This window comes from Erigeron canadensis, chromosome 2 (assembly GCF_010389155.1).
Source record: "Erigeron canadensis isolate Cc75 chromosome 2, C_canadensis_v1, whole genome shotgun sequence".
Classification (NCBI taxonomy): domain Eukaryota; kingdom Viridiplantae; phylum Streptophyta; class Magnoliopsida; order Asterales; family Asteraceae; genus Erigeron; species Erigeron canadensis.
The window spans coordinates 40,318,780-40,335,601 of NC_057762.1; the positions used below are offsets into that span (position 1 = coordinate 40,318,780).

At 36.2% G+C, this 16,822-nt stretch overlaps 3 protein-coding genes across 3 annotated transcripts; 1 reads left to right on the forward strand and 2 right to left on the reverse strand.

Annotated features, from left to right (window-relative positions):
• Positions 1-146: 146 nt before the first annotated feature.
• Positions 147-1,778, reverse strand: LOC122590194 (aldehyde oxidase GLOX-like). The gene has a single exon (XM_043762531.1). The coding sequence runs from the start codon at positions 1,776-1,778 to the stop codon at positions 147-149; it is 1,632 nt and encodes a 543-aa protein (XP_043618466.1).
• A 2,595-nt stretch (positions 1,779-4,373) lies between these two features.
• LOC122590197 (aldehyde oxidase GLOX1-like) lies at positions 4,374-6,002 on the forward strand. Its single transcript, XM_043762533.1, has one exon. It carries the CDS (start codon positions 4,374-4,376, stop codon positions 6,000-6,002), a length of 1,629 nt encoding a protein of 542 aa, XP_043618468.1.
• Positions 6,003-7,313: 1,311 nt separating this feature from the next.
• On the reverse strand, positions 7,314-8,945 carry LOC122590193 (aldehyde oxidase GLOX-like). The gene has a single exon (XM_043762530.1). The coding sequence runs from the start codon at positions 8,943-8,945 to the stop codon at positions 7,314-7,316; it is 1,632 nt and encodes a 543-aa protein (XP_043618465.1).
• Between the last annotated feature and the right edge of the window lie 7,877 nt (positions 8,946-16,822).

Below are 16,822 nucleotides of genomic sequence, written 5' to 3' on the forward strand. Positions count from 1 at the left end.
TTCATATCAAGTTTATGGCATTACATTTACAAAAGAAAATTTTCTACAATAAATAAATGAGTCAACACTTTAGAATCAAAGAAAAAAAAACCATACATCAGGACTGCAGGAAATCAAAGCAACCCAACAACGCCAGTTTGGAATTTTTATTTCTGCATTCGCACCCAAATTCCTGGACTTGGGATTTCTTTATGAACAACAAATAGTAGATAGTTCCCGGTTGGTGCAATGTTACCGGATGGAGGTGCAGTCACGCCTACTTTATACGTAGTCTTTCCCGCAGCCTTGGTGGAGTTACCGCTATCAAGCACCAATAACCTTTGGTTCATAGAAAACGAGTGTGTGTTAAATGACGGGGATACTATTGTTACAATGACTGATTTTAGATCCACGGGGCCTGATACTGTAAATGTAATAGCCACTCGTTTTCCAAAGCGTATTGCAGTTTTGGTTTTGGGTGAAATTATTCTGGGGCGTAAAGCAGAAGAGCTTGAATCTAGATAAGAGGGCGAAAATGCCTCCAAACTCAACTCAGTAGGATAAAGCACATTTGTAAACACATACTTGTCGTGTGGGTTGCTTCCACCAACTAGAACCCGACCATCTCGTAGTAGACCTGCAGTAGAATGGTACACTCTTGGTTTTGTACTTGGATTCTGCACCTCAAAACGAGACCCGATTGAGTTATCAGGTCTATAAGATACAGGGCTGAGAACCGGGTTCCTCCCAAGTTCCCACCCGGCAACCCCTGCAGATGCACCATTGATGATCAAAACGTGTCCATTGGGAAGCAACAACATGTCACCCATGACTCTAGCCAAAGGCATGGTTTCCATGATCCATTGGGGGTTTGGGTCGGATATTTTAATCCGTCCACATGTATCCAGAGCTGCATCAAATTTTCCATTATTAGCATTAACGAATGCTCCTTTTGGAGCACCACCACAAACCAACACTTCAACTGTATCCACTTTCCCTTGTTTTATCTGCAAAGGGAGTAGAACAGCAGAGCCCGTGCTCGGGTAGTTCCTTGGTTGACCGCCGGGCATTGTCGGGTACGTTTTGAGAACTTGGTTCTTAGAGTAGTCAAATAAAATTGCACGGTTATTTGCAAACACAAACAAATTTCCATCAGGGTAGAGAAATACAAATGGGTATAAATTATTCTCAATATTCGGGTCATTTGTCTGAACCAAAAATGGAAAGCTGGGAGAGTTCTCATTGGCGGTCATCTTTGGGTAGAACTCATAATTAAATGCCTGGCGACCGCCAATGATAATTTGTCGTCCGTCAGGCAATAAGTGATTGGTTGCATACCATCTCTGTTGGTTCAAGCCATTCGGTATCTCTTGCCAATCACATGTGTCACATGATTTATAAGTTCTGACCCTGCGATAACCATCAGCCCAACCACCTGTCTGGACTAAAGTGCCATCACGCATTAAAGTTCCCGAGGAGCACCATACATTTGTGACTACCATGAGTGGGCGTACGGTGTTGGAGCCAACATCATACTCGACAGAGTGGGCAGAGCAGTCTGTTGAGTTAGGGCGGCACTTGCCATTTGGAAGAGAGATGTTGGAGATACCAAAATCAGTACGATCATACATTACAACACGGTCGTTTGGGAGTAGTTGCATGTGCATGGCGGATATGCCAATACTTGGGACGAGCACAGACCATGATCCGCCAGCAGCAGGACACGGTAGTGCATGAAGGAGGACAAGGAAGGAAATGACCAGAAGATTGTGATAAATGTGTGTGGCGGAGAATGCCATTGTTAAGTAATGTTTGAGTTTCTTCTGTTTTTTTTTTTTTTTTTATGCTTGAGGATTATTGATGAGGTTATTGTGTGTTTTTTTGAAGGTGATGAAAATGGCCTTATATATATACTGTTCAATGGGAGGCTTATTCAATGCTAAGAATGTCAACGTAGTTTCAAATATTCCTTTCTTTTAACTTATTGTTTCTATGTTTTTGGATGTTTAGTATAAACTCAAATTGTTGGGGTTTGTTTTAATCATTGACATTAGACAATCATTTATGTAAAGTCAATTTGTATTCAAAAATAATAGGTGATATTCTCTCTTTGTTCTCCAAGAATAAAATCAGAATTTGGTTGATCATGTTTACATTCTTGATCCATATATGATCATCAATCAGACTTTGGTAGACATGTCCTCTCCGTAGACCTTTAGCAAAGACTTTTTGATCTTCATCGAGGACATTTATACTTGTTAAACGGCATTTTTGTTGTAGTGGTATATGATGTCGTGCTACTTTACTGGTATAGAAATCACATTTCTAAAAAGTGGGTTTAGTTTTGTTTATGTAATAGAAAAAAATTAAAGAAAACATCTAAGACAGTGAAACATATCGGCCAAAGAAATGATACTTCTTCCAACATTTTCTGCTTATTAATTTTTTATTTTATGTAGGCGAAAACACATATTAGTACCCTAAATTTGGTTATCGATAATATCTCTACTTACATACTTACATATATTTACTTGAATCTACCACCAAAAATCGGCGCCACCAACACCACCCGTCATCACTAGTCTTTATAGATATATGGTAATTAAACCCATAACGGAGCGAGGACATGATTATACTTGTTGAGAACAAAAGAAAGAAAAGAAAAGATATTTAAATGAAATTGGCGGTTGGTCACGGACAAGGAATAATGCATGAGAATGGGGAAAGTATTATTAAATATATAACCTCATTCTACTAAGATTTGATTCGATCCATTGCAGCTTGAACTACATCTCTAATCATTGGCTCGACGAAGTAACCCGGGTATTAATTTAAAATAATATTGTTGTTGATGTACGTTGGTTCTGTGCACCTAAATTAGATATAAATATATTAATATACAACAACAGAAGATCGATCAGAATGTTTATAAACTGTTTGGAATGTCAAACATCACCAAACCACTATCATGGGGGCATGTAGCTGTCTTGATATATCCATCCTAACTTGCAAATTTGTCCCAAATAACTTAGTTATTTAAATTGGAATTAAGAAATCTGCTTGCATTAAAGCTATATACGGAGTATTAATTATAGCTGGCTAATTGGCATTGAGTTCCATATGGCTAATAGTTAAAAGCTTTAATATTACGATGATGTAATTGACAAAATCAATAGACCCCCATCCCCCGAGTTCCCAATAGTTTAAGGCTTCATCAACTGGCAATGAACAATTTTTTTTTTTTTTTGTAAGTTTCTTATTATTATGTAAAATAAAACAGGATGTTAGGGCGAATTAATATTGTTAACCCAAATGGCCCATTTAGAATAGGTGGCTTTTGGAAGCTTAAGATCTTGAGACAACTCTGGTTCTATGTATGTAGGAAATAAAGAGGCCCCAAAAAAACACTTAATTGCAAACTGTAAAGTTGGATTCTGATCTGCAAAAACAAGTAACTTACCCTAAGTGATCGAGGGAAGCTAGCCAAGGTTTTGTCACTTCATTGCAGCACGTACAACTCTAGCCCCAAAATAGGTCGCAGAGCACTTAATTATGAATTCCATGAGTTATGCTAATAAACTAGACATCCGTCTTCTTCTAGCAATTAATCTGGCTCGGTATCTAGAAAACAATTCGGAATCACTATGGTAGAACCTAAAGCGGTCTGCCTTATGATCTTATATAAACGACAACCTTTGTTGACAGATTGACTTCAGAATAATCGCAATGCCAGCCATCTACCCTTTCAAGGAAAACTAAGATTGATTGTGCATATTCCCTATTCTTCAATCAAATTAATATGGCCGATACCACCTATGATACTAAGCAAGTATTCAGAAAGCAACACCAAGAAAAATTTCATCTGTATCAACAAGTCACATTTTTTAAATTCATGTATCTAGTCTAGATAGCTTTTTGGAATAAACATCCACACCACATTTATTCGAGCTGTAAAGTCTAACACCTACTGGCATTCTAGGACAGAGGACGTAACCCGTCTCTATGATAATGTTGGTCAAACTTTGGTTAACTACAAATTGATCGTGGATTAAGAATGCAATGAAGCATGGCCTAATAAATTATACTTGTAGAATAAATTGAAAAGATGATATCACCAACTGATCTGCATGAATGAAATTGAAATTGACTTTATATAAACAATTCCTAAATGGTAGTTGCTGATTGAAGTGAATGAACCCAATGCTTTATTTTATACTAATCCCCCTAAAACATAGAATATATGTTGTTAGAAGAAGAGAATATTTGAGGCTGAACTATATTCAGCAAGGTGACTTTCTTTACATTGAAGTCCCTTGAACTAGTATATAAGGGCTTCTTCATCACCTTCAAAACACACGATAACCAGAACAATAATCCCCAACATATAAAGTACAATGGCCTTTTTCACAACCTTTCTTTATCGCCATCTTTTCCTTTTCCTAGTTTTCCTAGTTCACGCCCCACCAAGCCTTGCTGCAGGTGGATCATGGTCCGTCCTTGTCCCAAGCATTGGCATCTCCGCCATGCACATGCAGCTACTTCCCAATGACCGGGTGGTAATGTATGATCGTACCGACTTTGGTACCTCCAACATCTCTCTTCCAAATGGCAAATGCCGCCCTAACTCAACTGACTGCTCTGCCCACTCTGTAGAGTATGATGTTGGTTCCAATACTGTACGACCACTCATGGTACTCACAAATGTATGGTGTTCCTCAGGAACTTTAATGCGTGATGGAACTTTAGTCCAGACAGGCGGCTGGGCTGATGGTTATCGCAGGGTCAGAACTTATAAATCATGCAGCACATGTGATTGGAAAGAGATACCAAATGGCTTGAACCAACAGAGATGGTATGCGACAAATCATCTATTACCTGACGGGCGCCAAATTATCATTGGTGGCCGCCAGGCATTTAACTATGAATTCTACCCAAAGATGTCAGCCTCCGAGAACTCTCCCAGCTTTCCATTTTTGGTTCAGACGAATGACCCAAATGTTGAAAATAATTTATACCCATTCGTATTTCTGTATCCTGATGGAAATTTGTTTGTTTTTGCCAACAACCGCGCAATTTTATTTGACTACTCTAAGAATCAAGTTATAAAGACCTATCCGACAATGCCTGGTGGTCAACCAAGAAACTACCCAAGCACGGGCTCTGCTGTTCTACTCCCTATGCAGATAAAACAAGGGAAAGTGGATACAGTTGAAGTATTGGTTTGTGGTGGCGCACCCAAAGGAGCATTCGTTAATGCTAACAATGGAAAATTTGATGCTGCTCTGGATACATGTGGACGGATTAAAATATCCGACCCAAATCCCCAATGGATCATGGAAACCATGCCTCTGGCTCGAGTCATGGGTGACATGTTACTGCTTCCCAACGGTCACATTTTGATCATCAATGGCGCATCAGCTGGGGTTGCTGGTTGGGAACTAGGGAGGAACCCGGTTCTCAGCCCTGTATCTTATAGACCAGATAACCAAGTTGGGTCTCGATTCGAGGTGCAGAATCCAAGCACAAAACCAAGAGTGTACCATTCTACAGCTGTTTTACTACGTGATGGGCGAGTTCTTGTTGGCGGAAGCAACCCTCATGACAAGTATGTGTTCACAAATGTGTTGTATCCTACTGAACTGAGCTTGGAGGCATTTTCTCCTTCTTATTTAGATTCAGCTTCGTCGTCTTTACGTCCAAGGATAATCTCACCCAAGACTAAAGCTAAGATCCGTTATGGAAAACGGGTGGCCATTACATTTACTGTATCAGGTTCTGTGGATATAAATTCAGTGAGCGTGACAATGGTGTCGCCTTCATTTAACACACACTCGTTTTCTATGAATCAAAGGTTGTTGGTGCTAGATACGGGCAACTCCACTAAGGTTGTTAGAAAGTCTACCTACAAAGTTGGTGTGATGGCACCTTTATCTGGTAACATTGCACCAATGGGGAATTATCTTCTGTTTGTGGTTCATAAAGAAATTCCGAGTCCAGGCATTTGGGTCCAAATGCAGCGATAAATGCCCAAATTATCGATTTGGTTTTATGCATGATGTCTAGAGATCTGATCTTTCTTCTTTTTTAAACTCTTATCTCATGTAACTAGTGTAGACATTTTTTATTTGTGAACGTAATGGAGATTGTTTCTTGTGGCTTTAATAATACAGTATTTAATTGTTACTTTTCGAACCAACCAAACATACGGTACTAGCAAATAAAAAGAGTCACCTCTCTCCGGCTTTCCTTGTGGTGCCACTGTAAAACATGAAATGCTGCTCTATATGTGAAACCATGGTGTACGTGGTTCATCTGCTCCAGAAAGAAAAATATGGTGTTCACACTTGGATGAAAACACATTCAAATGATGTATTGATTGCTTTATCATGAAATTTGTAAGCGATACTAGTAGATTGTAGTTTTTGTTGAAGAAGATCTTTAAAAAAAAAAAAACCTACAACTACATTTACCAAGGTAATTACTCGCCTCTATATGTAACAATCATAAAATAACAACAAAGTGGCAACCGACGTTATGCTCATTCTAACTCCCCTTAATTAACGTAAAGGTCGTAGTTAATCATAGCAGCTCGTCCTAGGCACCATATTGACAAACGCTATCTATACTGTGACTATACACACATTTTCTGTTTCAATTTCCAAATCCAAACTAAACCAAACAGACGTGCCCAATTAATTTTAGGGGCCCAACTTGATAATATATAAACGGTGCCCTGCTGAATTGTGCTCGTGGCATTTGTCCAACACAGGGCCTGAAACCAAGCCACACTTGCCTATATCTTATGATCCCATTACAAGTTGTCTTCCATACACAACACAATAATACAAAAGTTTTGAGAAAAGCCTCTAACAATCAAAAGCCAAACACTTCCCAAATTTATTTGCTTAATATATATTAGGGTTTAAATTTGGATACCCAAAATCCAACCCAATCCAAATAACCCGAGTCTAATTTGGGTTGGGTTACAGGTTAGTTTTATCTTCATAAAAACTAAATAACCCGACCCAAATAACCTGAGACCCGAATAACCTGACCGAATAACACCCCTAGATTTTATAGAGATTCCAAGTTTTTAAATAATCTATCGAACTCAATAGATAGAATCCGAAAGTAGAAAAACGATATGAAAAGCCAAAATAAACTAATGATAACATAACAATCAAAAGAATGACATAACATCGTTTTTTATATCAAGTTTATGTCATTGATACATGTAATAAATAAATGAGTGAACACTTTAGAATCCAAAGAAAAAATTCATTCATAGAGGACAGCAGGAAATTCCAGCAATCCAACAACACCAGTTTGGAATTTTATTTCTGCATTCGCACCCAAATTCCTGCACTTGGAATTTCTTTATGAACAACAAATAGTAGATAATTCCCGGCTGGTGCAATGTTACCGGATGGTGGTGTAGTCACGCCTACTTTATACGTAGACTTTCCAGCAGCCTTGGTGGAGTTACCGCTATCAAGCACCAATAACCTTTGGTTCATAGAAAACGAGTGTGTGTTAAATGAAGGTGATACCATTGTTACAATGACTGATTTGAGATCCACAGGGCCAGACACTGTAAATGTAATAGCCACTGTTTTTCCAAAGCGGATTGAAGTTTTAGTCTTGGGTGAGATTATCTTGGGGCGTACAGCAGAAGAGCTTGAATCCAGGTAAGAGGGAGAAAATGCCTCCAAGCTCAGTTCAGTAGGATAAAGCACATTTGTGAACACATACTTGCTGTGCGGGTTGCTTCCACCAACTAGAACCCGACCATCTCGTAATAGAACTGCTGTAGAATGGTATAGTCTTGGTTTTGTGCTTGGATTCAGCACCTCAAATCGAGACCCCATTTGATTATCAGGTTTATAAGATACAGGGCTGAGAACCGGGTTCCTCCCAAGTTCCCACCCGGCAACCCCAGATGATGCACCATTGATGATCAAAATGTGTCCGTTGGGAAGCAACAACATGTCACCCATAACTCGAGCCAAAGGCATGGTTTCCATGACCCATTGGGGATTTGGGTCGGATATTTTAATCCGTCCACATGAATTTAGAGCTGCATCAAAATTTCCATTATTTGCATTGATGAATGCTCCTTTTGGAGCACCACCACAAACCAATACTTCCACAGTATTCACTTTTCCTTGTTTTATCTGCAAAGGGAGTAGAACAGCAGAGCCCGAGCTTGGGTAGCTCCTTGGTTGACCACCAGGCATTGTCGGGTAAGTCTTTAGAACTTGGTTCTTAGAGTAGTCGAATAAAATTGCGCGGTTATTTGCAAACACAAACAAGTTTCCATCAGGGAAGAGAAATACAAATGGGTATAAATTATTCTCAACATTCGGGTCATTCGTCTGGACCAAAAATGGAAAGTTGGGAGAGTTCTCACTGGCGGTCCTCTTTGGGTAGAACTCATAATTAAATGCTCGACGGCCACCAATGATAATTTGTCGCCCGTCAGGCAATAAGTGATTGGTCGCATACCATCTTCGTTGGTTCAAGCCATTTGGTATCTCTTGCCAATCACATGTGTCACATGATTTATAAGTTCTAACCGTGCGATAACCATCTTGCCAACCGCCTGTCTGGACTAAATTGCCATCAGGCATTAAAGTTCCTGAAGAACACAATACATTGGTGAGTACCATGAGTGGGCGTACGGTGTTGGAGCCAACATCATACTCGACAGAGTGGGCAGAGCAGTCTGTTGAGTTAGGACGGCACTTGCCATTTGGAAGAGAGATGTTGGAGATACCAAAATCAGTACGATCATACATTACAACACGGTCGTTTGGGAGTAGTTGCATGTGCATGGCGGATATGCCAATACTTGGGACGAGCACCGACCAGGATCCACCAGCAGCAGGACACGGTAATGCATGAATGAGAAGAAAGAAGGAAATGAGCAGAAGATTGTGATAAATATGTGTGGCCGAGAATGCCATTGTTACGTTTGAGTTTTTTTTTTTTTTTTTTTTTTTTAATTTTACATGCTTAAGGATTATTGATGAGGTTATTGTGTGTTTTGAAGGTTATGAAGATGACCTTATATACTGTTTAATAGGAGGCTTAAATGCTAAGAATGTTCAATGTAGTAAGTATCAAATATATTCGTTGCTTTTAACATTTAATTAATTTCTACACTTGTGGGTGTTTTTCGTATAAACTATAAGTGTTTGGAGTTTTTAAACATTAATCAATGATGACATTAGACAATCAATTATACAAAGTCAGCAATCTGTGTATTCAACTTTTATAGGTGATCAATAGTCTCCCTTTGTTCTCCAAGATTAAAACCAGATCGAATTTGGTAGATCATGTTTACATATGTTCTTGATCATCAATCAGACTTTGAAGAAGCAACATTGTTACATATTCTAGGCTAAAATTCAGCCATTAGCTAGGGAGTGTGTATAGTAGGTCGATCCTCTCCTCTCCTCACCATTTTTTCATTTTCTCTCTTTTTTTCTCTTCCCTTTTCCTCCCTCACACAAAGAATGCCTCTCCTTTCTCCTCACCATCTTTTTATTTTTTACTTTTTTTATATTATACTGTATAAACTTAAAAGAAATACCTTTTGTTTTCTTTTATAATTATTTAATAATCTAAGTCTATTATTAATTTATTTCTTTTTGTGTTTTTTTCTGGGTAAACTTTAAAATAAAAAAGATATAAAACTAAATGACCCACTCTGTTAAAATTTTTAATAAAAACATTTTCACACAATTAAATTACATAAAAATCATCAAAAACATATCTAGATAAAATAAGGTAAATGAATATACGGGTGGGTACAGAAATGACGCATATAAAAAGTGGGTTTAATTAGTATTGTTTCTGTCATAGAAAAAGAAAATTAAGAAAAACATCTGAACATACGAAGTATTAGCCAAAAGAAATGATACTTCTTCAAACATAATTAATGCATGAGAATGGGAATAATATTAATAAAATACTGTAATAGCTTAGCCTCATTCTACTAAGATATATATGATTCGATCTGTTGCAGCTTGAACTACTTCTCTAATCATTGGTTCGACTACATCTGCTGCTTCATTTTAAATAATTGTTGATGTACGTTGTCCTGTGCACGTACCTAATTAAAGTAGATATAATATACAACAACCAAAGATCAGGGTGTTGATAAACTGTTTGGAATGTCAAACATCACCAAACCACACTATCATTGGGACATGTATCTGTCTTTGATGTTAACTTGCAAATTTCTCCCAAATAATATTCATAAAATACATTTTTACATTAATCGTTCAAATTAGCAAGTTAGTTACATACAATGAACTAAATGAAAGTTACATTCACATAATAAGAATAAGGTAAAAGTTACTTACACCCCCAAATACTAAACCTTTAATCCAAAAGGCCAATTTATAAAAGGTGGCTTTCTGCACCTTAGGATCTTGAGAGGACTCTGGTTCCATGTACTGTATGTAGGAAATCATGAAGATACCACGTAGAACACTTTGCAAACTTTAAAGTTGAATTCTGATTTGCAAAAACAAGTAACTTAACTAAGTGATCTAGCTAGGGAAGCTAGCCAAGGTGTTGTCACTGCATTGCAGCACAACTCATGCCCAAAAATAGCCATTTGCAAATCACTTATAATTTGCATGAGTTTTGTTAAAGAGTAGACAATTACTCCGTATAATTTTACATTTCGTAACATTCACGATTTTTGACTTTAGTTGATTTGTAACTTGACATAATTAAATGTGAACGGTTTCGTGAGTTATATGAATTATCGAACGTTTTGTCGTGTATTAACGTAACGTGGAATTTATTTGTGTTTACGGGTTCGTTTTAGCATTTAAATGATTAACATTTAGCTATTTGTCGAAATTAGCGAAGTGAAGTCTCAAAAATGAGACCCCAAGGCCGGCCCCCCTCACACCCTCTCTCACACATCCTTCCATTCATTTTACTTTACAAAAAACAAAAGAAAAAAAAAAACTTATTTGTCCCTCCCCTCATTCATTATCTTCTTCTTCCTCCCATCTACCACAAATTCTCACCATAATTTCATAATAAATACTTGTTTCCTTGTTAGATTAACCAAGTAACATAAATCCACCTAATAATAATAATCATTTTGCAAGAATCTAGGGTTTTGAAGTGTTCATCCTTTCCAAGTTTTCAAGAATTCGAAATTTAAGTTCCGGGTTGTTTTGGTAAGTGAAATCTAGCTAAATCTCTCCATTTTATGATATTGAACTTGTTTCTTAGTCGAATCTTATGAGTTCTTGGTTGATTTCGGGTAAAAAACTGTAACAACCCTCAATTTCCAATTAGGACTATTTACTTATACTTATCTAGGTATCGATCCGTAGAGGTTTATTAAGAGAATTGCCTTCTAGACATTTAGGGTTTAGTGTTAATTGCCCTCTAGTACAATAAAATGCCTTAGAAATGCTATAATCAAAAACTATAATCATTCAAGACAATCTCATACTATAATTAGTTCTAATTGAACTTCATGAAAATGTCAACGAACCAAAAATTTAATTTCACGGAGTTAAATCATAAGAATAACTATGCAAGACTCACAAGATGAGATAACAACCCAAAAATTTCTTACGGATATCCAACAATTCAAACACAAAGCTAATTAAAGTACTTTTGAGCACAAAAATATAATGACCATCTTGAAGATAGATTTATAAACTATTATGTACATAATAGTAAGTTTGAATAATAATAATAAGTACATAAATATATTGCAACATTTGAATAAGTCTTCCAATTAAAAGATATGCATACAACTTAAACTTATTATAAATATAAACTCTTATAAAAATTCACCAATCATCATACAACTAACCCACTTATTCTTACACTCTCCTCCATGTCTTACACTCATATATACCTACACATATATGTATCATGAATCTAGTCTTTCTACTATCCAAATACATTACCAAGCACTATACCTCTTTTCCCCAAAACCCTTTACCAATCAAAAATAAGCTAGTCCTTACACTTCCAAGACAAGACTTGGATACTCCAACTCTCTCCCTTCTCACCTTAATCACTCTAACATCTCCCAACACACACACAATCTCTCATTTCTCTCTCATTTCCTCTCAAATTTTCTGCATTTTCTTCTCTTTTCTCCCTCTCCATTTCGGCCCAAATAATCAAGAAAAAGTCAAGAATAAATCTCATCTAACATATAACAATAATAAGGGTTTATACTAAATTAATCAAGGGTTGATTCAAGTAAGGTTTAAGGGTTACTTCAAGCTTGGAATAAGGGTTGTTTAGAGCTTATAGGGCCACGAAATTTCTGCCCAAAATCACTTTCAAAACCGAGTTCATCAAGGGTATAAATCTTCACCTCTTTGTTAGATTAATCTTGTTTATGTTTATATTCAAAGATCTTTATCAAAAGTTTATGTTTTCTTCTTGTTTCTTTGGAAAACACACTTGATGAAGGCAAGTTGATAGAATCTTTTTCATCATGCTCATGCATGTCGAAATCTAGAAGAAAGATTCAAGGATTCAACAAGTTTAAGACCCAAAAGTGTTGTTATAGATTAAATAACTTTCAAAGTGATTTTTCCTTTGAAATATGGTCATATTTTTATATATTTTAATGGATATATTTCTGGTGGTTTTCATAAAAATATGTTTTTAAGTTGTTGAATTGAAGATGGATAAAGATTTGTTGTTAAAATGATGAGATGATTACATGCATGCTTAGATTGCCACTAGTTTAAGTTGTTTTGATTTGGGATTTGAGATGGATCTTTAATTGATGATTTCATATATATTTTGATGTTAAAATACATGTTAATAATCTGGGATTTATGAAGTTAGTAAAAGAAATAAGGATTTTATAAGAATTCAAGACAAAACTATGCATAAAAATCACTAACCGAAATCACAAAAACACAACTATAAATTCATCACTTTCAACACATGATTTGTCCATAAAATATGAAATAAAATCTGGAGAAAATACTAATGAAAGGTTAAGAGATGGATTAGGATGAACAAAATGTATTGGGTTTGCCAAAATAAGTGTTGGGTGAAGCCATAAAGTAAAGGCATGCATTGGGCAAATAAAGTAAGCTGACATAATCCATCTTCTGTCTTTGAACGGAAAAACTGGGCATGTGAGGGCATTTTCAAGAAAAACTTTCAAAATAAAAGTTGTAGAGGAACGAGTTAAGAATAACCAGCAACTGGAATTAATCAAAAATACTGAACAGAATGAAAGATATGAATTTTCTACTGAAGCTGGTCAAAACTGTAATTTGGTATAAATACTTTATAAACTTTAACAAATTTTATCTCCTAATCCATAAGGTTTCAGGAGGTCATACTTGGTGGAAAGTAATTTCAATGTGTTTTGAACTTAAAATAAAATCATGAGATTTTTCTAACTTTCAGAACATCAAGAACTTTTATAGAACTTCTGATGTCGCAAACAGTGCCCATTCGGGACAGTTTGTATTTGGATAATTTTTAAGGACACAAAACATTATCTAAAAATTCACCAAAAATTCAGAAAAATACTAGATACATATAAGTCACTGTGTTAAAATCATTAAGGTCCAAATAATTCGTCTTGACCCTAAAATAGTACCCAACATTCCATAAAAATGTGAAGTAAAAACAGAAAATCCTGAAGTAAGGTAATCATTTGTGTAATGGGCTAAAAGATGCACTAAGGAGTTAATGGGCCAGCCCGGTCCAACTAATGAACCCACAAGGAACACAAATCAGTAGGCCCACTTGGCCCAATAAGCCTTATAGCCCAATAACTACTATGACCCATTAAGCACCTAACCCAAATAAGGTAAAGCCCAATAACTAATGTAAGCCCAAAACATTTAAAAGCCCATGACACTAAAGTCCCAATTGGTAATGGCCCATAACACTTAAACGAATTTCATGAACCAAGTAATCGTAAGACAAATCGAGGAATATACGAGTTGAAGATAAGTGTAATCAAAATAAAACAAAGATAATTAAGTGAGATTGACATAAGTAATTATGTTAACCAAGCTATATATTGATATCACAAATGTTAATTCACGCTAAAATCGGTTACACAACAAATGATGAATAAGAATAACATGACTTAATATGGCATTTCTATATGATAACCTAATATATCAAGTGAAACCACAAATGAAGCCAAGTTGCCGAAAATCTAACAACTTATACCTACGCATGTAATGAAAGTAACCTTTTACACCATCAATCTCTACAACCAAAACGATGCGAGTGTTACCAATATACTTGGACCCCACAATTGATAGCAACATAATGAAAATGACATTTCTAAGTGATGGCTTAAGATAGGAACTTACGTATATTAGTCCTATCATAGGGATAGTCTTGGCTTGAAATATGATGGAGGAACATAATGGATATATGGTCAAGGAAGCTATAGATGAGAAGTACCCATTTTGGATAGATGAGTATAATATGCGGCATATCAAGGTGAGTCATAGCCCCCTTTCAAACTATTTTATGTGTTTAACTATCGGGGTGAAAAGCATGATATGTAACTGAAAATTTCTTTTATATACATATATATATGAAATGAAATTTTTCGTATGTTCAATGTGATAAATGCTTTATGATGAGCTTGAGTTCTGTCAACCCGTATTCTTTCGGTACACTACTATTTACTCCGAAAGTGGAGGCCTGTAGTTAGAGAGTTGCACAACTAGGATTCGTCCACCCACCGAACGTGTAACGGTGGGATGTTTGGTTGCCTTTGTGACGGCCATCATTCCCAGTCCAACCACGCGGTGTTCTAGCTACCTTAAATTTGAATGGTCGTCTCCATGGCACGACCCTATTGTTATTAATACGACACTTGATTGACAGCTTGTGCCATGAAATGAATTATATATATATTGTTGGACTTGATAAAATGGTAGTAGTAGTGGCTCAAACATTTACTCATCAAAATTATGTAAATTATGCCTTTGTGGCTAAATGAAATTGATATTGAATTATGCCCTTGTGGCTAAGTGAAATTGATATTAATATTGTTGATAATTGGAAATTGTTTGAACATACGGATTGAGTATCGTCCCTCATATGATATCTTGAAAGACATTGAAATTGGTGATATTGAAATGATTTTGGTAACCGAATGATTTTAGTATGATATACGATTAATCGATTTATATACTTTTTCTCTCATGATGATTTGACAAATGAGAACCTAAAATTTTACTATGGATTTTTCCAAGTCTTGATATGACATTATGGTATTTGGAAACTTGATAACATGATATGAAAATTTTGTTGGTCATATGGTTTGGATATTTTGAAATGTAATAGTAATCGGTTTTCTAAGTATTAAAACGGTGATGTACCAAGATTTATATAAAAACCTATGCACTCACCAACTACGTTTTCGTAGTTGACACTTTTTCTTCATGCTTTTCAGGAAATAAGCTTAAGCATTAAGGATTTATATGCTTCATGATTATTTGCATTGCACTTTGGAGTCAAAGATCAAACCTTGTGATAGGCAAGGGAATCCGCCTTGATCATTGTAGTTTACTATTTCATGTGCTTGTTATTTGGTTCGTGGACTTAATATCCAAGTATGGTGGACGCATTTGTACTTGGAAATTGGTTCACGTGTTTGTACATTGTAAATTCTTTTTATCAAATAAAGCTATGGTGAATGTTATTTATAATCCTTTGTTTTGAATATTCGACTTTCTGTACATCTCATTGTTCCGCCTTAGTTGGGGTGTTACAAAAACGGGCTTGAGTCAAATTAGGGTTTCATTTAGGGTTTTGGTTGAATTAGAGGTGAATTCGGATTTGTACGATGTTATGGAATGAAACTAAGATGTGGGTTATGTTTATTTATGTTAAAGTATGTTTAATTATGCTTCAAAATGAGTCTTGGAACCTCCTAAATCGTTTTCAAGGTCAAAAATGAGGTTAAGAGGTTATTGGGTTCGTGCAGGGAAAACCAAGAACTTGCCAAGATTTTTGCTTGTTTCTGGCTAGGCGTAAGTTACGCCAATTTGGGTAGTAAGTTACGCCAGTTATAAAATTTGGGGCCGTAAGTTACACCTAAGTGGTAGTAGGTTACGCCTATCTCTAAATGTCAATTTCACATTACACCCAAAACCTTCTGTTTACGCCCACCTTACGCCAGTCCTACGCCAAAACTTGAGTTTCCAGGTGATAGTAGGTTACGCCAACTTTGGGCATAAGTTACGCCCATACAATTTTGAACTAGCGTAGGTTACGCCCCATTCCGGCGTAGCTTACGCCCCCTTCCTTGAGTCACTTTTCAGATTTTCGTTTGTTTTGCGCATCAGTTTTCAAACGTCAATAATTTTTTAACCGTAACTCCATTTTAGACCTATGACCTATCGTTGGAATCGTGACAGAGTCTACTTTCTCATAGTATAACTCTTGTATCTTGAATCCACCACTGTTTCCAGAAATGTCGTGTTAAAGTGTCCTTGTTTATATTTGGTTGAACCAATAAGACACTTTAGGATTGTAACGTAACTGAGTTGAGTCCCAATTGTCCTCTAAGGTTGATTTACTCTTCTAGAACCTAGATAGGGTTTGACACGTGATTTATAATGTATATGTTTATAGGTGGTGAACGCTAAGAGATTATTGGACGTTATAACTCGATTATAACTTGTACTTATCCAATCAAGGTAAGTTTCGTAGCCCCATTTCCTTTTACATTTTGGGGTGAAAAGTGTACTCGTTTTACTTAAACGTTTTGATGATTTATTTGAAATGATTGATACTAGAAATGATTTGTTGAACGTAAATGTATGTTTTCCATGAACGT